The 26,151-nt window shown below is 41.7% G+C and overlaps 1 protein-coding gene across 3 annotated transcripts in view; it reads left to right on the top strand.

The window, feature by feature from the left end:
- Positions 1-26,151, top strand: part of LOC114499295 (general transcription factor II-I repeat domain-containing protein 2B) — a 64,613-nt gene that overhangs the window by 26,986 nt on the left and 11,476 nt on the right. Inside the window, exons 9-11 of one of the 3 annotated variants that reach the window (XM_028515356.2) lie at positions 2,937-3,014; positions 18,315-18,371; positions 21,551-21,613. In XM_028515356.2, coding sequence (XP_028371157.1) covers positions 2,937-3,014; positions 18,315-18,371; positions 21,551-21,613 — 198 coding nt within the window. Of the gene's footprint in view, positions 1-2,936; positions 3,015-18,314; positions 18,372-21,535; positions 21,614-26,151 lie in introns of all 3 variants that reach the window. The other 2 variants (XM_036020845.1, XM_036020846.1) reach the window with 2 other exon arrangements.

Below are 26,151 nucleotides of genomic sequence, written 5' to 3'. Positions count from 1 at the left end.
ATAAAATCTAGCCCTGGCTGGCGTAGCTCAGTGGATTGAGCGCGGGCTGCGAACCAAAGTGTCGCAGGTTCGATTCCCAGCCAGGGTACATGCCTGGGTTGCAGGCCATAACCCCCAGCAACCGCACATTGATGTTTCTCTCTCTCTCTCTCTATCTCCCTCCCCTCCCTCTCTAAAAATAAATAAATAAAATATTAAAAAAAAAAGAAAATGTAAACATTTAAAAAAAATAAAATAAAATCTTTTAAAATAAATAAATAAATGTTCTATAATAAACATGCATTACTGAAACAATGTATATTGGAAAAAATCCCTCTTCAGCGGGTCATAGGAGTTCATCTCCATCCCTGCCTCGCCCCACTCCTCAAAAAAGAAAAATGGCATTGACCAGACAGAAAATGTTAAAAGGTTAAAAATATATATTTTTTTTAAATTCAAATGTTTAATCAAGAGATGGGAAAATATTGAGCGTATTAAAAGTGGAAAAGTTAAAAAACTCAAAATAATCAAGTACATGAAACTAAAACTCAGACCTCAAAAAGATAAAAATGAACCCTGGCTAGTGTGGTTCAGTCAGATGGAGGAAGGGTCGTAGGTTCGATTCTCAGTCAGGGCACATACCCAGGTTACAGTTTGGCCCTGGGCGGGGTGCATGCAAGAGGCAACGGCACATTGATGTCTCTCTCCCTCTCTCTCTCCCTTCCTTCCCTTCTCTCTAAAAATAAATAAATAAAAATCGGTTTTTAAAAATGCTATTAATGAATTCTACTGTGGATTCCGTGATGCAATACAAATTGCTGCCGGCTGCCTGCATGCTTCTGCGAGCCGGCCATCAATGGGCCTTATTTCCCATGATATTTGTGTAGCCCCGTTCCACAGACCCAGTGTTTAAGTGGTTTTGGGTTTTTAATTCCTTTCCCCCCTCCTTTCCCCCCCCTTCCTTCCCTTCCCCCCCCCCCCCCCCCCCGCCCTGCTGTCTCTCTTATTTTGAGGAAAGGTTGCAATAAACGTTTTCATCAGCATTTCACACAAATTCTACACTGTTAAACCTGGTTTCAGTGGCCTGGATTAAGAAGGCATTTTTCCTTGATGGCCCAGCTGTCACATGCTTATCAAATGTTTCTGTTAGTAGAGCCATTACTGCCTAATCAACTCAGAGTATGTACTTTAATTAAAGTTTTACTATAAAATATTAACAAAAGTTATACATGTTAAATTTTTTTAAAACGCAGACTTATGAATATAATAAGAAAAGTTCTTTTTCACCCTTTCACTCTCTCCTCTCAAAACTCCATGGCCCCCTAAAGCTCTCTGCACAACTCCAATCCTTTCTCCATAGTAGGGGTAACAACTTTTAACCAGTTGGTAAAAATTCTTTCAGATTACTTACAGATAAGCACATAAATAGCATTTTTCTTTCTTAAGCAAAAGTAGACCTCCATTTGTCGAATTCCGTTTGATCTTTTCATCAAATTACCTTTTTGTCCTATTTCTGAGCAGATTCCTCAGCGTAATCTGCCGTTCCACTGCCATGTCCATCAGCCGTACCCGTTCTGTTCCTCGGTGGTTCTAACAAATTTTCCTTTTTGATAATCACATTTTAAAAATCCAGGCTAACTATTCTTATACCAACAGCTGTTCATTTTCAGAAGACCCCTCTGAACGTGTAAACTGATGCTGAACAGTGAAGCCTGGGCTGTCCCACAGTTTGCATTTGATGTTATGAACGTTCACGGTAAAATGACATGAACACTGCAGTAGCAGTTATCTATTGCTGTATGAAAAGGCACCACAACTTGTGGCTTCAGTGATTCAGTTTTCTCCCAATTCTGTATTAGTTGGCATGGCTTCTTGTCGGAGCTGACTGGGGTGGGGCTGTACAGTCTGGGAGGCCTCGCTCCTGGGTGTGAGGCCTCAGCTGGTGGGGGGGTGGGCCCTGGTCTCCTCACAGCCCCACTCTCCTCACAGCCTCACAGCCTCACAGCCTCCAGGAGACCAGCCCAGGCTTGTTCTCATGGCCACTCAGCTTCAAAAGCACCAAGCACTGCTGTAAATGTTTTTCAAGCATCTGCTTATGTCCCATTGGCCACAGCAAGTCACGTGGTCAGGCCAAACTTGAAAGGGTGAAGTGGTGGCCTCACTTCCAGAGAACTGGAGGGGGCGGGTCACGTTGCAGACAGGTGTGCACACTGGATGGGAGACCATTGTGGCGAAGTGTTTCAGCCTACCACACCTTTCCCTGATGAAGGCTGTTTTGTTTTACTATCATAGTTTCCCCAGGTTCTCAAGTCCATTTCATTGTGAGTTAAGATTATATGTGCCAGTTCAAGTCCCACTACAGAAGAATGTTTACGTATTTCACATAAATGCACATATATATTCAGCCACTTTAAAAAGGGAAGTTTCCCCAAACTGGAATCTAGATCTTTCTCCTTCCTATCTTCTCCTCCCTCCATTCCTTCCTTCATTCTTCTCTCCCTCCTTTCTTCTTTCCTTTTATATTGATTTGATATTATTGTATTTTTTTAATTCTCTCCTGAGGATATTTTTACTGTTTTAGAGATAAAGAAAGAGAGAGAGAGAGAAACATCGATGCGAGAGAAGCATCAATTGGTTGCCTCCCATATGTGGCCTGACCAGGAATCGAACCCACAACCTAGGGATGTGCCCTGACTGGGGATCAAATCTGCAACCTTTTGGTGTGTGGGATGATGCTCCAACTAACTGAGCCACCCAGCCAGGGCTATTTTATCTTTATAATATTTATATTTTTATGTGGATACGCCATTTGATCATAGCAAGCGAACAAGTTCCTTTGCTGATTATAATGTTGCTATGGTAATCAAAACAGAACCTGGAAGTTCTATCAGCTGGTCATATTTCTGTGTTGGTGGGTTTGGCCTAACATAATTCTGTAATTTCCATCACATTCAAAGGCATTCCACTGAAAGCAGCAGCGGTGTCAGTCAAGAAAGAATCGGAGGATCCTAATTACTATCGATATAACATGCAAGGTAATACTGTTTTATAATCACCTTCATCTCCAAAATTTATTCATGAGGAAAAGTTTTAATTACCTCCCATCTGAGAAATAGGCAAAGACTAAGAAAGACCTTGCACCTTCCCCTGTGCCCTAGCACGCTGTCATTTAAAGAAAACAGTGTGCAGTCATCAGGTGGATTCTGTTTGGCCTAATCCGTGTGCTCGTAAGCATACGTGAATGTGAAAGTATTTCCGGGTGCATTTGAGTGAGTTTGTCTTTTAGTACTCTTATTTTCTGTGTTCTAAAATGTTTCCTCCTCAATCCTGTCCAGTCCAGTCTGTCCCCGTGTTACTGAGAAAATATGTCAAAGTTAAAAGAAATGGAGATGAGAGTTAAGAAATTCAAATGTCCTTAATAATAGTTGCTTCACTGACATCTTGCAGGTTAAATGGGGGGCAGAAGAGCATTCTTAGCAGACACACACGATTTTCAGTGTGGCGCAGGTGGGTGGCCTGTGCTGTTCTGTGGCTCAGTCCTCCACCCAGAGACAGGAATCCTGCAGGGCCCCAGCGTGATACCAGTCGGGCGAGACGGTGTGTCACCTCGATGGCTGTGGTCCAGCACCCCGCTCCTTTCTCCGTCTCTGGGCTGCTCTGGGGATGTGGGCAGAGTGCAGGACGGTTTGCAGTTTCATTCCTTAAACATTGTTATCACATTGGAAAAAAGATTTTCTGCAAAATCTTTGAAATCTTCCAACAGCATCATGTAGCTCCATAAATTTTACTAAGAACTTTTTTACAAAGACATCTAAAGGTAGAGACTAACGGGAGTGTCTGTTTTTACTGCTGTCCCCCAGGCCAGGCCCCCACCCGCCTGCGGCAATTCCTGACGACCAGTCTCCCTTCCCCTGGGCAGGGACTGTCCACCCTATGCCGTTGCGTCCCCTCACAACAGTTGTTCACTGAAGCCTGAGACCCGCCCAGGCCCTCCCCTGCTCACACACTGCCTGTGGCTCCTCACCTCCTGTAGAGCCCAGTTCACAGCAGCATGTCTACTGCTCTTTCCAGACGCCCTCCTTTTCAGTCTGCCTCCCTCCCCACCCTGCCTTTGTACACACTGCTCTCTCAGATTCCTGGAACAGGCCCCGAATCCTCCTTCCACCTGGCTTTGTATAACCCCATCCCACTGTGTGACTCCCTGCTTACTCACACACTCCTGGTGAGTTCTAGCCCTCTTTCCGGCAGCCAGGATCTCAGCTCCCTGATAGCACTCAGCGTTTAGTGTGGCCTGCTGTGTTCTGTCCGTGCCTTTGCTGGGGACTCCCTTAGCTAGCAGTGAGCTTCTGGCAGGGAGACCCAGCATCTTGCTCCAGCCCTGGAGCCCAAGCTTAGGGCTTTGCACACACTGGTCACTCACATGTACTTGTGCGCACACGTGTGTGTGTGTTTTAAAGATTTTATATATTCATTTTTAGAGAAAAGGGGAGGGAGGGAGAAAAGGGAAAACATCAATGTGTCAGAGAAACGTCAATCAGCTGCCTCTCACATGCCCCCAACCGGGGAGCTGGCCCGTAACTCAGGCATGTGCCCCATCCAGGAATAGAACCAGCAAGCGTCCTTTAGGTTTGCAAGACGACATTCAGCCCACTGAGCCATACCAGTTAGGGCTCATGTGTACTTGTCGAATTGAGTGTGTCCTATACAGGGAATCAGTGTAACCTCTATTTCTAAGTTACGGTTGTTTTCTTTTTAAAGTACTTATAATTAAATTATGTCTTGATTCCCAAGAATACATTTTTTAGTTTTTTATTTATTGATTGATTTTAGAGAGAGAGGAAGGAAAGAGAGACAAACATCAATTTGTTGTTCCACTTATATACACATTCATTAGTTGATTCTTGTATGTGCCCTGAGCAGGGATCAAACCCACAACCTTGGCATTTTGGAACAATGCTCTAACAACCAAGCTACCCAGCCAGGGCCCCAAGAATATAGTTTTTGGTTTTTGTTTTTTTAAAAACTGTATTTATTTATTTTTAGAGAGAGGGGAAAGGAAGAAGAAAGAGAGGGAGAGAAACATCAATGTGTGGTTGCCCCTCACATGCCCCCAACTGAGGACCTGGTCTGCAAGTCAGGCATGTGCCCTGGGCACATGGGCACATTGAACTGGCAACCCTTTGGTTTGCAGGCCTGCACTCAATCCACTGAGCTAGACCAGCCAGGCCCAAGAATATTGTTTTTTAAGTTAAATGACCTTGGTGTTGATCAAAACGTATACAGTGGGGACAGGCTACTTGTAGAGTCTGCTCCCAAAGTTAGCAGTGGAATAAATAAGTGATTAGATAGATGTACCTGCAGTCCTTCTATCTTAATTTTTCAGAAAGAAGTACATTACTTGAAGAAAAACATTTAGGTTAAATATATAATATACATTATAATATGTATCATAATATATGTTATATATAATATATATATAACTTTTCTCACGCTTGGCTTGGAAATGACAGAACTATTCAAGAGATATTCTTTGTAGAATTCCTTTAGTTGGGAAGCTTCCTTCTTTCTTAAAAAAATTATTTGTAATCCTACAACCAACACACTTAGTGTTTTTTTAAATATATTTTATTTATTCACTTTTAGAGGGAGGGAGAGAGAAGGAGAGGGAGAGGAACGTCAATGTATGAGAGATACATCGATCGGTGGCCTCTCGTATACACTCTAACAGGGAACTGAGCCCAAACCAAGGCATGTTCCCCAACTGGGAACCGACTGGCAGCCTTTTGCTTTGCAGTACAACACACAGCCAACTGAGCTACACCGATGAGGGCAGTCTTCTTCTTTATGACCAAAGAGTTACTAATGCCAGTTATCATGGACTGTATTTCTAGCACTGCTTGTTTTTGTAGCCATTTAGGTTAAATATTCATAATTTGAAGAAATGATGTCTTTGAATAATCTTTAAGTAAGGGAGACATTTTTTAACTCATAAAGGCTACAAATGTGACCTGCTCAGACTGATGACTAGCCCTTGGGGACCCCCGCCCCAGTAAAGTCAGCCATTGCCCCACAGTGTTTAGAAGGTGATGCAGACACTGGCCCGCAGTGTCCACGGCGTTATGGATGAGATACGAGACAAATTGACATGGACTACCAAGTCCTGCGGAGGAAAAGAGACGGCACAGCCACTCTCTCAAGAGGAGATCGCACCGACCCTTGCCTTAAAAAGCTTTTATTGGCTTTCTAATAGCATACATCAAAGAAAGTTTTCATTCATTATGCTCAGGTTTGCTTTAGGTAATTACTTTTTACAGATAGCAGTGGAAGGGATGTTGCTGATTACTTCTTACAGATTAACAAGGAAAAAATGTTGCAAATGTAAGGGAACGATAAGAGTAACAGGTCTGGTTACACTTCAGTCCTTGGGAGAATTAGCACAGACTTCAGGAAGTTACTTTAAAGATGTGCAGTAAGCATTTGCTGCCTGAACTCAGGGTGAGAGAGTTTTTAGCAAGAGCAAGTCACAAAGCAACCTAGGTATAATGCAGGTCTGATTTCCCACAGGAGAACCAATCTATGGGGTTTGGCTCCTGTGTCCCACAATACGCCTATTGGGCTTTTCAGTAGGGCTGAGCTACAGTTGCCATTGCCAAGCAGATCAGTTCCCTACAAGAAGGTCATGTGAGGTTTCTACGAAAATCTGATTCCCCACTCAACCCCACCAAGACCTCACACTCTGTCTGCAGCACAGACCTCTTGGAAAACCCGTGACACACACACACCGCTTGGTCCTATGAGAAGTCCCATAAGGTCGTTTACACATGCGGGGACCTCATCACCAGGGATCCTGGAAATGCAAAACGTACAGTACAAGCTTAGCTGAGATACTCTGTGTGGGGGCTCCCCTGACCTCGGTGCGTGTAAGAATATCAACACCAGTTCAGCTTTCTCCCCTGCTGACTCAGTATGACTTGGGAGAGGAACCTTCCAGACAGAGAGAAGTGGATGGAAAAGCCCTTGAGACCAAGGAATTAGCATTGTCTTCTTTCAGCACATCACTCTGACACCGATTCACCTGCCTCCCTCTTCCACATTGTGAGTCCACTGACCCCAGCTGGATAATGCAGGATAATTTCTTCCAAAGGTCAGCTGGTTAGTAAATTTAATCCATCTGCAACCTTAATTACCCCTTGCCATGTAACATGATAGAGTTCAGGTTTTGGATATCCTTCGGCGGGGACCATCTGCCTACCACAAATACTATGAATAATTGTAAAGTAGCAAATTAAGTAACCTAGATGAAATGGACAAGTTACTGAAACTGACTAAAGGTAAAATGCAAAATTTGAATAGTCATATAGCAAGTAAAGAGTTTGAATTAGTAATAAAGAAACTTTGTACAAACAAAAGCCTGGGACCACATGACTTCACTTGTGAACTCTACCAAGCATTAAAAGAGAACTAATACAAGTCTTTCACAAACTCTTCCAAAAAATAGAAGAGGAGGAAACACCTCCCAACTCATTTTATAAGCCCAGCATTACCCTTGTATCACAAAGCAAAAACATGAGAAAATTAAAGAGCAATGACTTTGTTAATACAGACACAAAATTCTTCAACAGGATGCTAGCAAATGAATGCAACAACATAGAAACAGGGTTACAACATCATGGCCAGATGGGATTTGTCCTATGAATGCAAAGTTGGTTCAGCCTACAGTTGGTTCAGTCAGTGGAATAAACGTATTAACAGAATGAAGGACCAAAACTACACAATCATCCCCATGGATGTAGGAAAGGGTGTAGGACAAAATCCAACACCCTCTCATGATAAAAAGGAAAATGCAGCAAACTGAGTATTGAAGGGAGGTTCCTCAGCCGAATAAGGAGCAGCTGCACAATGCCAACTGCTCGTGTCATACTTGACGATGAGAAACTAAAAGCTTCCCGCTGACCAGGAGCAAGACAAAGATGGCCATTTTTGCCACTTCTTTTCAACTTTGTTCTAGATGTTCGAGGTAGGGCAATTAGGTAAGGGGGGAAAGGCATCCAGGTTGGAAAACAAGAAACAAAACTATTTCTAGTTGCAGATGACATGATCTTGTATACGGAAAATCCTAAAGAATACACACACACACGCATACTATTAGAGTTACTAAGTTTAACAAGGTTTCAGGGTACAAGATCAATATACAAAGATCAATTTTATTTCTATACATTAGCAATGAACTATTGATACATGAAATTAAGAAAATTCCACTTACAATAGTATCAAAAAGAATAAAATACTTAGGAATAAATTTAACCAAAGGAGTATAAGACCTGTACAATGAAAACCACCAAAAAAAAAGCAGCTGTTGAAAGATGCTAACAAAGGCCTAACTAAGTGGGAAAACATCCTGTGTGCACGGATTGGAAAACTTTCATAAGATCCATATGGAAATGCACGGGACCCTGAGTAGCCAAAATAATCTTTAAAAAAAATTGCAAAAACCAGGAAAGTTAGAGAAATTATCATAGCCAAGAGGAGTTTAAAGAGACATGACCACTAAATGTAATCTGGTAACCTGGATAAAATCCTGGAATGAAAAGAACATTAGATATGAATAAAGAAAATTTGAAGAATTATGGATTTTGGCTAACAATATATCAATATTGTTTCATTAATTATAATAAATGTACCTTATTTAACACTTTCAGTTTATATGATATAAATATCTTCTTTCTATTACCTATTAACTTTTCCATGATTTTTATGATACATGTTATTAAATAAAAATTTGAAAAATTGTTAATAAAAAAAGAACAAAATTGAAATATGCAAACTTTGTGATTTCGAAACCTACTACATCCATGGCCAGGTGCTTCAGTTGGTTGGAGCTCTGTCCCATGCACCAAAAAGGTTGCAGGCTCGATTCCTGGTCAGGGCACATATCTAGGTTGCAAGTTCAATCCCCAGCCAGGGTGTGTACAGAAGGCAACTGATGGATGTTTCTCACTCACATTGATGTTTCTCTCTCTCTCACTCTCTTTCTTTCTAAAATCAATAGTGTGAGGTTTAAAAAAAACACTACAAAACTAAAATAACACTCTGGAACTGGCTTAAGAGTAAGACATGAATCAATAGTCCAGAAGTAAACCATAAATTTGAAAATTGATTTTAAACAGGGCAATTCAATAGTTATTTCAAAAAAGGTATTAGAACAACTGGATATTCACATGCAAAAAATAAATCTAGATCTCTACCTCACATCATATAAAAAATTAATTCAAAGTGAATCAGAGACTTTCAGAAGAAAATCAGATGTACATCTTCGTGACTTGGATTGGGCAATGGTTTCTTAGATATAATACCTAAGTCACAAGCAGCCAAAAAAGAAATAGATAAACTGAACTTCACCAAAATTAAAAACACTTGTGCTTCAAAGAATACTATCAGGACAGTGAAAAGCCATCAACAGAATGGGAGAAAATATTTGCAAATTATATATCTGCCAAGATTCAGTATACAGAAAATGTAAGAACTCTCTTGACTCAATAATAAAAAATGCAAACTACCCAGTTTAGAAATTCACAAATGATTTAAATAGACATTTCTCCAAAGCTATACAAGTGGCCAGTATGCATGTGAAAGGATGCTCAACATAACTTATCATTAGGGATACACAAACCAAAACACAATGAAATACTACTTCATACCCACTAGGGTGACAATAATTAAACAGGCAGACAATAACAAGTGTCGGTGAAGATGGGGAGGAATTGTAAGCCTCGTACAGTTCTGGTGGAAATGCAGAATGGTCTGGCCACTTTCGAGGATAGTTTGGAAGCTCTTCAATAAATTCTAGAGTTACTATAGGACTCAGCAATTCCACTCTTAGATATATATATACAATTCTATGTATATACCTAAGAAAATTGAAAACATGCCTAAAACTTGTACGTTATTCTCAATAGCTAAAAGATGAAAATAACCCAAGTGTTAGTCAACTGATGAATGGATAGACACAATGTGGTATATCCATACAGTAAAATATTATTCAGCCATAAAAAAGAATGAATTAGTGATATGTGCTGTAACTTGGATGAACCTTGAAAACATGCTTAGTAAAAGAAGCCAGGCACACGAAAACTACATGTTGTATGAACACATTTCCATGAAATGTCCACAACAGGCAAATGCACAGAGACAAAGCATGTTAGTGGTTACAGGGGTCTAGAGCAAGAAGGGGATGGGGAGTGACTGCTAGTAGGTACAAGGTTTGTTTTGGGGCTGATGAAACTGTTCTGGGAATAGATAGTGATAATGGTTGTGCAACCTTGTGAATTTACAGAAAATCAATGACTTCTATACTTTTAAAAAGATGAATTTTATGGTAAGGGAATATATCTTAAATTAAAAATAAGCAGATTCAACACAAGGTTAACTTGTATCTATGATCTGTATAAAATAAAATTTGTGAATAATATTAGCTTTTGGATTGAAAAGACTGATTATCGTATCATTTTCAACACATCTGATACCTATTCACTACATATGATTTTCACTGTTAAATGGACCAGGAAAATATTTTTCTTACAAGTGTCTGTGGATAAATTTACCAGTGTCCTTGTTCTGTTGGTAAATGAACATTAGGCATCTTTTTTAAAAAATTGCATTTTATTAATTATGTTATTACAGTTGTCCAGATTTTTCCTCCTTTGTCGCCCTCCACCCAGCACCCCCCACTGCCTCAGGCAATCCCCACACCATTGTTCATGTCCATGGGTCATGTATATAAATTCTTCAGCTACTCCATTCCCTATACTGTTCCTTACATCCCCATGGCTATTCTGTCACTACCTATTTCTACTTCTTTTTTTTTTTTTTTAATATTTTATTTATTTATTTTTAGAGAGGGAAGGGAGGGAGATAGAGAGAGAGAGAAACATCAATGTGCGGTTGCTGGGGGGTCTGACCTGCAACCCAGGAATGTACCCTGGCTGGGAATCGAACCTGGGACACTTTGGTTCCCAGCCCGCGCTCAATCCACTGAGCTACGCCCGCCAGGGCTCTATTTCTACTTCTTAATCCCCTCACCTCTTCACCCATTCCCCCACAACGCATCCCATCTGGCACCGATCAGAATGTTCTCCGTATCCATCCACGATTATGTCTCTGTTCTTCCTGTTTGCTTAGTTTGTTTTTAGATTCAGTTGTTGATAGATATATATTTATGTCCATTTTGTTTGTAGTTTTGATCTGCTTCTTTTTCTTAAATAAGTCCCTTTAACATTCCATATAATAATAGTTTGGTAATGATGAACTCCTTTAGTTTTTTCTTATCTGGGAAGCACTTTATATGCCCTTCCGTTCTAAATGATAGCTTTGCTGGCAGAGCAATATTGGCTGTAGGTCACTGCTTTCCATAACTTTGAATGAATATTTCTTGCCATTCCCTTCTAGACTACAAAGTTTCTTTTCAGAAATCAGCTGACAGTCTTATGAGAACTCCCCTGGAGATAACTAATTTATTTTCTCTTGCTACTTTTAAGATTCTCTCTTTATCTTTAACCTTTGGAATTTTAATTATGATGTGTCTTGGAGTGGACCTCTTTGCATTCATCTTGTTTGGGACTCTCTGTGCTTCTTGGACCTGCATGTCTGTTTCCTTCACCAAATTAGGGAAGTTTTCTTTCACTATTTTTTCAAATAGATTTCCGATTTCTTGCTCTTTATCTTCTCCTTCTGCCACAATATGGTACGAATATTGGAATGCTTGAAGTTGTCCCTGAGGCTGTTTGTACTATCCTCATTTTTTTTATTCTTTTTCTTCTTGTTCTGCTTGGTTGTTTTTTGCTTCCTTGTGTTCCAAATAATTAATTTGATTCTTGGCTTCCTCCACTCTACTGTCATTTCCCTGTAAATTGTTCTTTATTTCAATTAGTGTGTCCTTTGTTTCTGACTGGATCTTTTTATGCTGTTGAGGTCCTCACTAAGTTCCTTGAGCAACAGTATAACCAATGTTTTGAACTCTGCATCTGATAGGTTACTTATCTCCATTTCATTTTCTTTTTCTGGAGTTTTGATCTGTTCTTTCATTTGGGCCATGTTTTTTTTGTCTCCTCATTTTGGCAGTCTCCCTGCGTCTATTTCTATGTATTAGGTAGAACTATTATGCCTTGCCTTGGTAGTGTGGCCTCCCTGCCTTGATAGTGTGGCCTAATATAATATGTGTACGGTCCAGTGGCACAGCCTCCCCTAATACCCAAGCTGCTTATTCAAGGTGCATCCTTCTTGTGGACTGAGTACACCCTTCTCTTGTCATGGAGACTTGACTGCTGTTCGCAGGTCAATTGGAGGGATTGACCTGCGAACAGCAGCTGCAGGCCAGTCAACTGCGAAGACTGTCTGTGACCACTGACCACCAGCCTTTACCCTCCATGGTAGATCAACTATGCAGGGGCAGGATGGTGGTGCTCCTATGTGGTCTGTAGCTATCCATTGGGTACCCAGGCTCTGGTGTTTCCCCAGTGGTGCAGGCCAAGGTCAGCCACCACCTGTGTTTTCCCTGGGGCCACACTGTCTGAGCTATAAAGCAATCTGAGATAGCTGCTACTTGTTGTTAGTTTGGGGCCTGGAGCCATTTAGCAAGAGATACAGTGAAGGGGGAGTTGCTCAGTGGAACTGACTGTTACTTGTATGAGAGGATTTAGGAAGTTGTGAAATGTGAGCCAAGACCAGCCATTCACATGGAAAAGCAGCTTGGGTGGGCCCATAAGTTGGGTGGGACAGAGTCCCTGGGGATCTCCAGAGCAGAGCAGTGTGAGCCATGTTGATGGAGTCTCAGATATGGCACCAGCCTGCTCTGTAGCTCTGTGGGGGAAGGGTTCAGAAAAGGGACAATGGCCTCTGCCTTCCTTTCAGTCTGGGAGAAAGCTGTTCCCCCGACTCTCACCTTGATGCTAACACCAGTTCCTCCCTATATGCCCCTGGTACCTTTCAAGCTGCTACCCTGGTGCTGCATCTTAGAGGGAGTGAGTCTGAGTAGGTAAGCCTGAGTGTGGGTTCTTTCAGGGGAACTGCTTGGCACTCCTGAAGCTTCTTGCACCAACTCAATCCCTGCTGGTTTTTGTAGCCAGGAGCTGTGGGGACTTATCTTCCTGGCACTGGAACCCTGTGCTGGGGGCCTGGTGTGGGGCTGGGACCTCTTGCTCCCGAAATATGCTTCCCGAATTTTTATCTACCACATGTGGCTTTGGGACCAGCCCATTCTGCATTCTGCTCCTTCTCCCAGTCTGGATGGATGTGGTTTCTTCAATTCCATAGTTGTCAGACTTGCATTCAACTCAATTTCTGATGGTTCTGAGTGATGGTTGTTCTGTATTTTAGTTGTAATTTTGATGTTTTTGTTTGATGATGTTACCTGTGCCAACATCTTGACCGGAAGTCAACATTAGTCTTCTTGTCCTCACTTCCTTTCTCACACATTATTGTAGTAGAATTATTTTAACCATTTTTAAATGCACAGGTAAGGGGTACTAAGTACATTCACACTGCTATGTGACCATCACCACCACCCATCTCCAGAACTTTATCATCTTCACAAAGAGAAAACCCCGCACCCACTAAACAACAACTCCCCCTTCTCCCCTCCTCTCTGCCCCTGGCAACCAGCATTCTACTTTTTGCCTCTGTGAATTTGTCTGTTCTAAGTACCTCATATAAGTAAAATTATACAGTATTTGTGTTTTTGTGACTGGTTTATTTTACTAAGCATAGTGTATTCGAGGTTCATTCTTCTTGTAGCAGGTGTCAGAATTTCATTGCCGCCCATTTATTTTTAATTTTGCCTTTTTTCTTTATGGAATGGTCTCTATTCTATATTTTTAACCCAAATTTGATGACTAAATTTGTACTCCAAAGCAGGTCCTTCAAAAGAGTTATTCTGCTGATGAAAAATGCCTCACCCCAAAGTATTTCAGATGTATCCCCCTTCACTTTCTAGAGCTTGTCAGTGTTTCGGAGTGAACATTCATTGACTTTACCAAGTGCGATACTGAGCTCTTTTGACTTTTGAAAATGGAAGAGGAAGGAAAGAAATACATTGGCCTACTTTGGTTTTTATGTAGACTTTGTCTTGCTTAGACTTGAACCTGACAAGAAGCAATTTGTTTTTAAATCATTTACCTCTGCTTCTGTTCGGTAAAGTCATATAACGGACTTTATACTTAAGCGATTTATATTTTGTATTATCTGTGGCTCCGTGTCGCCCAGCAGGAACAGTTTGGTGGTGCAGTGTTGAATTTACTTGGTGTTCTGGAATGAGCCAAAGATGGCCTCTGCGATTGGCCCCTAGGTTGTTTATCTCTTCACAGCAGGCTGAGACCTGTTAGCTCAAATGCCTGCTGGTGCCAAACTCCAGGTACACCCAACATCTGCTAGGGACGAGGGGAGGAAAACCTCAGGACTATAAAGACCCCCAGCACTGCTACCTCCCACAGCCCTCTGAGCCAGAGACACCCCTATCCGTGAAGGATGTCGCTTAGACACAGAAGCCCCCTTCCTGTCTCCCTCTCCCTGGGCGTTCCCTTGCTGCTCACCTTTCTGCGTGTTGGTCCCTGCACTGAAGCTCAGGACCTTTCATTCTGTGAGGAACTTTCGCCACCTCCGGACCTGTCAGACCGTCCTCCAGATATAGCTGTGCGTGCTAGCGCCACCTCGTGGTCATATCTCTTTCCTGATCAGCCCCGGAATTCCTCGAGCCCCCTAAGCTTGATCTTCAGCTGAATTGTGGCAGAAATAGGTGAACTGATTAAGCAGTTTGTAAGTTCAGTTGTCACACCATGCCCTTTAGCTGTTGAAAGGCTTTCCCATCCTCAGGTGCGGGTTTTTTTTAATAAAAATAAGAAAATGTCTAACATAAAAACAAGAAAGAAAAGAAAGGCCGTCATTGTATCTGTTCTGCCTGTGAACAGCCCAAGATTACCTTGTCTTTCATGTGACCACAGAGCCTGCGCAGTAGTGCGCTGGAGGTTTAACAAGGCAGTGAGAGTCGAGGGTTAGGGGGCGAGGGCCTGCGAGTACACAGCCTCACGGGAGTGCTGGTGGGAGGGCCCACAGGGGTCTGTCCTGGTCTGCGTGGGCGGCCCTCCGCCTCTTACCAACAGCCTCTCCCCAGCGCACACTCCCTGCGGCCTCAGCCTCCCTCTGCTCCTTCCCTTCCAGTATGACCAAACGTGGGCAAAAGGCTGGAAAGATTTAAAAAGCTCTCTTCAAATAATTGCAGAATTGGTGAATAAACAGAAAGTTAACTGATGTCAGGCTGTGGCCCTCCCACAACACCGTTGGCTGTGAGTGACGGACTTGAGACCTGTGAGGAAGGAGTCCTCCTCCGAGACCTCAGCAGCTCTGATCTCAGCCGTGGGACTGGGAACTGAAGCCCCACGCCGTCAGCCAGCGCACCCTGGACAGCAGTGGCTGACAGGTTTCTTTTTGTCACTCACTGGAGGAAAAACTTTCTGTCAGTTAAGTTCCATGCCCATGTCTCCCCTTCACAGTGAGGAAAAGAATGTAAGAACAGCATGAAAGCAAGGCTTTTGGGTTTCTCATTGTTGCTGGTACACAGACATCGATTAATATAGTTAGAGTCACTGATGATAAAAACTGAAATGTGTTGGGCTTCAGTCTTTTGCCTAGTAAATAAAGTATTGCTGAATTCCTTCTCCCTCTCTCTCTCTCTCTGTCTCTCAAAAAGATTTTGGGGAATAAAACACAAGGCTTTCAAAAAGAAGTCATAAGATGTGCCCATTTTGCAACCCCTATGGAACAATGCATCTCAGCTGTAATCACGGCTGGCCATTAAAGCCATTCGGACTGTATCACAAGTGGGTCAGGCTGACAGGTCCTCACTCACTGGCCCAATGTTAACCTTGCAAAGTAGAGGTAACCTGGTATTGTGTACCTCCTGACGGGACCTAGTGTGGGCCACACCTTTAGGGTTCCTGCCCCTCACAATCAAACCTAAGTCGGATCCAGCCTCTAGACTTAACTACCAATTTGCAGGAAATTCGGGAGATACAGGAACCTAGGAAAACACACCAGAAGGACGCAGGCAGTAAACTCCAGGATGGGAGAAATGCAACAAGCCAAATGTGCTGATTTCTTCATCATATAATTGAAAGGTTTTGGGTTTTTTTTAATAGAGAGAAACCTGTTCTGCAGTAATAGAAATTTAAGAGTCATTTCATCCAGATGCAATGTGTGGGCTTTGTTGGGGTCCTGATTTCAGCAAACCAACTGCAAAAAGACCACTTCCTGTGGAATGCCAAATGATGGCTGTTCAGTGGCAGGAATGCCAGAATTGGAAAGTCATTATTTTTTAACCATTATAATAAAAGATTGGATCAAGAAGGAATCATCAGTGGACACTAAATCTAGAGAGAAATTTAGGAGTGGATTACTCACACGATCTTAAAATTGCTTGTCAGTTGCAAGAAGAAGGGAAAAAACTAATTATACTGCGAAGAGATCAAATAACACCTTGATCAGATGATCAAATTTCCCATCAGCAGAGAGAGAGAGACAGATTAACTCTTTTAGTCTGGGCTGCTGTGACAGAATACCACAGATCTGTGGGCTTAGAAACAACAGACATTTATTTCTCACAGTTCTGGAGGCTGGGAAGTCCAAGATCAAGGTACTGGCAGATCCAGTGTCTGGTGAAGACCCACTTCCTGGTTCATAGGTAATCATCTCCTGTATCCTCCCATATGGAAGGGCAGAAGAGCCCCCTGGCACTTCTTTTATGAGAGCACTAATGCCATTCATGAGGGCTCCACCCTCGTGACCTGATCCCCTCGGCAGGGTCTCAGCTCTAAGCCCCATCCCACTGGGGGTTAAGGTTTTGACATATGAATTTTGAGGGGACACATTAGTCTATAGCAGACGTCACATGCCTCCAGATGTGAACCCCTGAGAAGGATACACCATCATCGAGGCAGTATTCTGGCTGAAAATGGAAAACCTGAATCATATCATGAAGAAACATCAGATGAGCTCAAAATGAGGAGCATTCTATGCGGGGGGAGAGGGTTTCTAGTCTTAAAAAGTGGCAGTGCCATAAATATCAAAGCAGACTGTGGAACTGCTGCAGATGACAGGGAACTAAAAGAGATGTGACAACACAAAAACCGTCCTGATCTAAGAGTGGATGCTCCACAGGAAGGGGAAGAGCTATAAGGGACACTCCGGGCAGCTGACAGAATTGGAATCTGAATAATAAAATAAATAAAAGTATTTGTCTCACTGTTAAATGCTGTGATTTTTTTAATTTTTAAAAGATTTTATTTAGTTAATTTTAGAGAGGGGAAGGGAGGGAGAGAAACATCAATGTGTGTTTGCCCCTTGTGTACCCCCTACAGGGGGCATGACCCAAAACCCAGGCATGTGTCCTAACTGGGAATCAAACTAGCAACTCTTTGGTTCACAGGCTGGCACTCAATCCACTGGGCCACACCAGCCAGGGCAATGCTGTGATTTTTTGTAATTATAATGTGATCATATAAGAGAATATCCCTGTTCTTAGGGAATAATCACTAAAGTGTTTTGAGATAAAGGGCCATGGTGTTTATAACTTTCCCTCAAATGGTTCGGGGAGAGAAAAGTGTATGTATGTATGTATATCTCCCATATAGGTAGATTGGGGTGGAGGAGGAGGAGAAATTACAAATGGTAAGGAAACTGTAAAATGTTAACATGGTGTCTGAGTAAAGGGTGTATAGATCTTTGTTCTGTTTTGTTTTTGCAACTTTTCTGTAAGCTTATAACTACTGCAAAGTAAAAAAGCTCTTTTTAGAAAAAAAATTATGAGACAATTGAGGAAACTTGAACAATGGCTAGATTTGAGATGAGACACAGAATAATTGTTAATTTGGGGGGTCATCGTGATATTGCGGTAATGCTGAAGGAAGAGAGTTGTTGTCTCACTGGTACCTACACAGCATTTGCACATTGAATTCTGCCATATCTGGGATTCACTTGAAACACGAGCTGGGTCGGGGCGGGGTGGGCTCCAATGAGGCAGGGTCCCATGAGTTGGTAGCTGATGGCACTGGGGGCTGGGCACATGGCTTCTTTGTACAATCTCTCTGTTTTGTAGGTTTGAAACTTTTCCAAAGGACAAATAAAGGAACAAAGTAAAAGTGAAACGATCGTTTGTGCAAATTTTATTGAAGGAGTCAAAGTATTTTATGTACATTCCTGTGTGGGTCTTGAATTGTTTGTATTGTTTTAAATTACTTGTTTTTAAAATTTATATTTCCACCTTTTTAATACATCATTTGCTTTCCTTTCAGAAAGCCATCATTCCTCTGCAATCAGTGAAGTAATAGAAATGGAATTGCCAATGGAAGGTTAGAAAAACAAAGCATTTTATTCTGTGTGTATGTATATTTTTTAAGTCTACAGTATTTTACAGAGAGCACACTCTTTTAAACACATGTTTGAAAATAAAGAAAGGAACTTCCTGGTGTGCTTTCTTAGAAAACTGGCTGAATCCTAGTCCTAAAATGTAATTTTTTAAAATATTTTATTTATTTATTTTTAGAGTGGGGAGGAGAAAGAAGGAAAGGGAAAAATCAATGTGTGATTGCCTCTTGCACGCCCCCTACTGGGGACCTGGCTCACAACCCAGGCCTGTGCCCTGTCTGGGAATCGAACCTGCAACACTTTGGTTTGCAGGCCGGTGCTCAATCCACTGAACCACACCAGCCAGGGCATGAGATGGGCATGAGATGTAAGGTTAGGAATGTGTGCACTCTTTTTTTTTTAAGATTTATTTATTTATTTTTTAGAGAGGGAAGGGAGGGAGAAAGAGAGAGAGAGAGAGAGAGAGAGAGAGAGAAACATCAATGTGCAGTTGCTGGGGGTCATGGCCTGCAACCCAGGCATGTGCCCTGACTGGGAATCGAACCTGCGACACTTTGGTTCGCAGCCCAAGCTCAATCCACTGAGCTACACCAGCCAGGTCAATGCGTGCACTCTTGTACTCCCTTACCTGTAAGTGACTTTGCTTAAAGCACCTGAATGTAAAAGTTAAGTGGTTAAAAGAAAAAGTCAGCACTGGTGCCATTTGTTGCTTTATTTCATTTTGGCTTTCGATGGGCATGCCCAAATTTTTTTGAACTGAGTTGAAAAGTATTATAGGAAATTCTTTTTTTTATCCTCATCTGATGATATGTTTATTGATTTTAGAAAGAGAGGAAGCAGGGGGAGAGAGAGAGAAACATCAGTGTGAGAGAGAAACATCAATGGGTTGCCTCCTGTACTCATCCCAGCTAGAGATCCAACCCACAACCGTTCCATATGGGATGATGCTCCAACCAACTGATCTACCCAGCCAGGGCTTGGGAAGTTCTTGAATTAGAACTAAAATTTGATAATACTTCCCTCCATTCATTCATAAATCTTGAGCCTCATATTTAAGGCCTGAACTCTTAAAGTGGTTTGTATATGTCCACAGTAGCATTAATAAAGTAAACTTCCTCTCCAAATCTAGAGGCATGCAATGTTTTTGTCAGTTTACAGACAAGATGACCTTGTTTTTAGGAGTTGTACATCTGTCTTAGTAGCAAACCGGTTTGTATTTTTCTCTAAGTCAAAAGTGTTTTCCAAGGAGCTGATTTGCAGTCGTTTTATTTTATTTTTTAATCATTTTTATTGTTATTCTATTATAGTTTCAGTCATTTTTATAGCTCCTCTCTGACTTGGGGGGGTCTGGGGTTCTTTATTGAGGAGGACAATCCCAATGCCCCCTGAGCCATTTCTCCAGTCTGCTGACCTAAAAGAACTTGGGTAGACTTTGCCAGAAAACATACTACGCTAGATTCTGGTCTTAGGATTGTTCATTCACTTATAAAGTTAGTCGTTTGAACTTGATTGCTTTAAACCAAGAGAACAAGTTCATTCTGTCATTATTTAACTTCTGTTTATTTTTCTGAATTATATACAGGGTCCTGCAGAAGTAGCGCCTGCTTGAGTGTGGTTGGCAGGGTAATAATATGGGTGCAATAATTTATAGTTTTACTTTGAATATATCACCTCAAATGTCATACAGTGTGCTTGAGTGTGATATTGTTTTGTTACAGAATTACATGCTTATAATTTTGTAATAAAAGATTTTGTAATAGAAAGGGGTGTTATTTGTGCTGGACCTTGTATATATATATGTGTTTTTTTATTGTGGTGAAAAACACATAAAATAAAATTTACCATCATAACTGCTGTTAAATGTGCAGCTCAGTACTGGCTGAGCCCTGAGTGTTAAGTTTGTTCCCATGGGTATGAAACAAATCCTGAGAACTTTGCATTTTGCAAATCTGTTCCATTAGAGAAGCCCTTCCCTCCTGCCCTGGCAACCCCATTCTACTTTGGCTCTATGAATTCAACTCCTCTAGGGCCTCATGTAAGCGGAACTTTATAGTATTTGTTCTACTGTGACTGGCGTATTTCACTGAGCATGATGCCCTCAGGGTCCATCCATGCCGGAGCGCATGACAGAAATCTTCCATCTATTTTTTGTTTTTCTCTTTTTCTTCAGAGCGGTCTCTGGCCCTCTCTGGATGTGAGGGAGGACAGTTATTCTGAATTCTGTTGAAATCTGTTCCTCCACTACAACATTTTGCTTCCCTTTTTTAAAGCCTAAGATGTTGTTTGATTATTTTTTAATGGATAGATAATATTTAGAAAAAAAGAAAATCTACATAGGAAACAGTTGTAGAATTGGTGCTGAGTGACAGTCAGAAAGACTTCATTAGATGTTGGCCTTTGAATTACTTTATTTCTGAAGACATTTTTATTATCACACTATAGTGGGCAGCCTATTTTTGATAGAGCTGAGTTAGTTTGATTTCTTTTTTAATTTTGAAATAATTTTAGATTCACAAGATGCTACAAGAATAGTACAGAGAGGTCATATATTCCTTCACCCATCTTCCCCAGGGTTACATCTCACATAGCAATAGTACAATAGCAAAACCGCTAAAATTAGTTGTGAGTTCTAGCCTTTCTTCCTTTACTAACAATTAATGTAAGCTTTGCCAGATTTTTCTAAAATAAGCCAGTGTTAAATAAGATAATCTAACCAGATTTTTATCCGCATGTAAAATTTAGTAATCTGTCATAATTCTTATCCACCAGAAAACTCAATTGTGCTTCAGTGCAGTGTAGACTGAACAGCCGGGGGCTGCTAGGAGGATCAGAGGGGAGCTGCTAACCAAAGCAGACAGCTCCTTCTCTATCCCAGTGATTCCTGCTGACAACAAGAAAGCTCAAATAGAAAGATATTCTGTGTCCATTAGTGTGGGTAACTCTGTATTATTGGACAATGTCTGAAAGTTTCTTATTTCTTCTTACACCTTATAAGATTATCCTTTATTATCCTTTTATCCCTTCTAAAATTAAAATTACCTTTATTAATTGCAAAATGTATTTAAAGTGCCAGGATAAACTACATTTTTTGTATAGGAGCAGTAAAATGTTGGAACATGAGAATAGATAATAATGAATGTCATTTTAGAATTTTTTTTTCAAGATTCTGCTCAGCTTGTCCCTTCAGAATCAAATGAGGACCCTGAAGCCAAGGTGAAAATTGAAGGTTAGTTGCTGAAAGCTTCTTCACATTCACACTGCTTGCTAAGTACAGTTTTCATTTCTTAAAGCATTATTGGGGGGGAAAGATTGAAACTGATGTGTGTGCATGTATGACAAGAGCAGCACGTGTTCCCATCGAGTACACGGTGCTTTAGGCTTTTTAGACTTTGAATTAGGGCGTGCAGATTAGCACGGGGCCATCGTGGGACCCAATTGCACTCCGTCTCACTGAGAATGGAATGAAGGGGGAGGGGCAGAGGAGGGGGGAGGGAAGGAAGGGGCTGGCTCACTCTGAAACATTCCTCTCCTAACGGAGTGTGATAAACAGCTGGAAAGTGGCAACCACCAGGCCTGGAGTCAGTGAACTCAGTCTAAGTGCAGGTATCAAAGGAAGTGAACCTCAAAGTGTGATTTTAGAAAGATTTATACAATCCACTATGTAAGATTATTTTCTTTAAAACACAACCTGTTTGTTTGTTTTTAATGTGGCATAATATTTTATTAAAACTAAATCTTTTCTAAAATTAAATTTATTGGGGTAACTGGATTTTTTTGTTTGATGTTTGTTTAAAAACTATACCTAATAGTTATAAACATATTCTAAGGATATTCTTTTTTTAAGATTTTATTTATTTTTTTTAGAGAGGGGAAGGGAGGGAGAGAGAGAGAGTTACATCAATGTGTGGTTGCCTCTCACATGGCCCCCCACTGGGAGGGTGGCCTGCAACCCATGCATGTACCCTGACTGGGAATCAAACCTGCAATGCTTTGGTTCACAGCCCACGCTCAATCCACTGAGCTATGCCAGCAAGGGGTAGGGTATTCTTTACAATTAAAAATTCTTAAAAACATTTTTTATTGTTCATATAAATGACACCATTTATCCTAGAGTTTGTGGATTCTCAACCCATTTAGTTAAAAGAATGTACCTATTTTCTTTCACTGTGATCCATTTAATAATCTGCTAAAAACATTTTTATCTCTGATGCTGGGATAGATGAGCTGATTAGTGTCTTCCTAATATGAGAAGTTCTTTTATTTTATATATTTAGGAATTAAGGCCATTAGGTATGTAATTCTATCTTAGCATTTAATAAAATCTCACTGATATGAACAGATGTGATTTTGAACTAGGAAAATCTGAACTATAAAATGGCATTAGTAAAACCTGAATTATAAAAGTGCAGTTTTATCATTTTTCCATTGGAAACATGATTTAACAAGAAGACGGTAGTATTTGGGTGACAGTATACAAACTATACAAATTATGCTTTGAAAGTAAACATTTATGCCCTCAAAATTGTATTTACTTTTTTTTTCAGTGGGTCCTTTCTATTTATATATAATATTACTTCCCTTGAAACATCACAGCATTTGAACTGGTTTTGCCATTATGGGAAATTTTGAGATTGAATGAATATTCACATCCTAATTTAATTGTTCCAATGTACTGTACTTCACTTTTTTGAATTCTAAAACTGGTTTCATTAAGTTGATTATTTTAGGGGGAAGAAAACCTCTCTTGTCATTGTTTATAACAGAGAAAAAGTAGGAGCAATGTAAGTGCCCAGCAGGCAGAGAATGGCTGGTGGTGATCTGTTTGGAGAAACGCTCACGCACGTTCAGCAAGAAACTAAACTCTCTGGGGCTGGAGCGAACTATACACAAAACAGAGGGGACTCAAGACATCGCAGGGTACTGTGGGAATCTCAGATTTGTTTGGAAAAATTAATATACAGGCTTCCAGTCAGGATGGCAGAGTAGGAAAACACTGTGCTCGCCTCCTCCACACCCACATCAAATTTACAACTGAACTGTGGACGACCATCACTGAGAACCCCCTGACATCCAGCTGAACAGACTTATGACTGGGGATATAAAGAAGCCACATTCAGACCAGTATAGTGGGCAGAGACATAGAACGGGCTGGTCCCACACCTATGCGTGGCAGTTTAAATCTGAAGGGATATCTTGGCTTCAGAGGTCCCCCCTGAGGATCGAGGGATCCCAGCCCCACACCAGGCTCCCCAGCCCAGGGTTCCAGTGTCAGGAAGAGAAGTCCCCATAACTTCTGGCTGTGAAACCAGCAGAGGTTGTGGTTGAGTAAGACGGAGCAGCTGGAGTTGCAGGTGTTCCTCTTAAAGGGACTGCACATCAACTTACTCAGACTTACTTACTCTGAGCTCCAGCCCTGGGGCAGCAGCTCAGAGGGCACCAGGGAGGTATGGGGAGGAACTGAATTGTTCTGTTCCAGGACAAGGGCGGGAGGGACAGCTTTCTCCCAGACAGAAGTGCTAGCAGACGCCACTGCTCCTTTGTTGAGCCTTCCCTCTCCTCCCTCCCACCACAGCCTGCAAGTACAGGCAAGTGCCCTATCTGTCTCCATCAGCCTGGCTAATACCCTTCACCCTGACCTGTTGATTCCCTGAGACCCCAACCTACCCAACTTGAGAGCTCAAGCCTCTTTCACTGGCTTTTCCATACAAATGGCCTGTCTTTTGTCTTCATACTGCGACTTTCCTAAAATCTCTCAAAGGCTCACCCGAACAAGCAGCGTCTGGCCTCAGTGTGCCCATACCTCTTGCTAAGCAGCCTCAAGCCTGGATTACCAGCAGCCCACCTCAGTTTGCAGCCTAGGCTCTTCCAGGCAACTCCGAGCCCAGCACAAGTGACAACCATCTGCAGATCACTTTGAAGCTCATACCAAGTGGCCCCAGGCAGAGCATAGGCAGTGTCTGAACTTGACCTGCACCACAATGCCTTCTAAGAGGCCCCAGAACCAGCACACCTGGTGGCCATCTTCAGACCACACCAGAGCAGCACCCAACCACCTCAATAAATGAATCCAAAGGGCAGATTCAGCAGCACCAGAGCCCTGCCAAAGTAAAGCTGGCTCCATAAGGTCACCCCTGCACAACAGCTCCTCCTCTGTAGTCTCAGCCAGTCCTCACAACCAGTCAGCCTGTGAGTCAATCGACCTCCCACTGAAGTGCCAACAGCAGTCAAAGCTCAACTATAACAGGAAGGCACATACAACACACAGAAGGGACACATGTGGAGCACCAGCTCAGGTGACCAGGGTAACTGCACCAGCTGGCCTGACAGGACACCTACTACATAAGGCCATGCTACCAAGGCTGGGAGACACAGCAGCTCTACCTAATATATAGGGGGGGAAATAAACACACACACAGGGAGGCAGCCAAAATAAGGAGACAAACATGTCCCAAATGAAAGAATAGCACAAAACTCCAGAAAAAGAGTTGAACAAAATGGAGACAAGCAATCTACCAGATGCAGCATTCAAAACACTCAATATAAGGATGCTCAATGATCTCAGTGAGGACTTCAACAAAGAGATAGGAAATAGCCCTGGCTGGTGTGGCTTAGTTGGTTGGAGCATCGACCCATACACCAAAAGGTCAGGAGTTTGATTCCCAGTCAGGGCACATTCCCAGTCAGGGCACATTCCCAGGTTGCAGATTTAATCCCCAGTAGAGATATGTATGAGAGGCAATTGATTGATGTTTCTCTCACTTCCTTCTCTTCTCTTTAAGATCAATAAACATATTTTTAAAAAGAGATAGGAAACATAAAAATGGAGAGAGAAAACAAAAAAGAACCACTCAGAAATGAGGAATACAATAACTGCAGTGGGGAATACACTGCAGTGAGTCAACAGTAGATTAGATGATGCAGAGAATCAAATCAGTGATTTGGAAGATTAGGTAGCAGAAAACACCCCATCAGAGCAACAAAAGGAAAAAAAGAACCTGAACAAATGATGGTACTTTAAGGGGCCTCTGTGACAACTTCACGTGTACCAACAATCGCTTCAGAGGAGTAACACAGGGAGAAGAGAGACTGCAATGAATTAAAAACCTATTTGAGCCCTGGCTGGTGTAGCTCAGTGGATTGAGTGTGGACTGGGGACCAAAGGGTGGCCATTTCAATTCAAAGTCAGGGCACATGTCTGGGTTGCAGGCCAGGTCCCCAGAATGGAGTGAATGAGAGGCAGCCACGCATTGATATTTCTCTCCTTGTCTTCCCCACTCTCTAAAAATGAATAAATATCTTTGAATGAATGAATGAATGAATGAATGAATAAATAAATACCTGTTTGAAAAAATAATGACTGAAAACTTCCCTTACCTGGTGAAGGAAATAGACATACAAGCCCAGGAAGCACAGAGAGTCCCAAACAAGATGAACCCAAAGAGGCCGACACCAAGACACACCATAATTAAAATGCAAAAAGTTAAAAATAAAGAGAGAATCTTAAAAGCAGCAAGAGAAAAGCAGTTAGTTACCTACAAGGGGGCTCCCATAACATTATCAGCTGATTTCTCAGAAGAAACTTGGTAGGCAAGATGGGACTGGCAAGAAGAACTCAGTGATGAAAAGCAAAGACCTGCAAACAAGATTACTCTACCCCAGTGATTGTCAACCTTTTTCATCTCATGACACATGTTAACTAATTACTAAACTTCATCAGCACACCAAAAAATATATTTTTTGCCAATCTGACAAAAAAATAGGTAT

The sequence above is a fragment of the Phyllostomus discolor genome, chromosome 3, assembly GCF_004126475.2.
Source record: "Phyllostomus discolor isolate MPI-MPIP mPhyDis1 chromosome 3, mPhyDis1.pri.v3, whole genome shotgun sequence".
In the NCBI taxonomy this organism is placed as follows: Eukaryota; Metazoa; Chordata; class Mammalia; order Chiroptera; family Phyllostomidae; genus Phyllostomus; species Phyllostomus discolor.
This window is presented reverse-complemented; position numbering and strand designations above follow the sequence as displayed.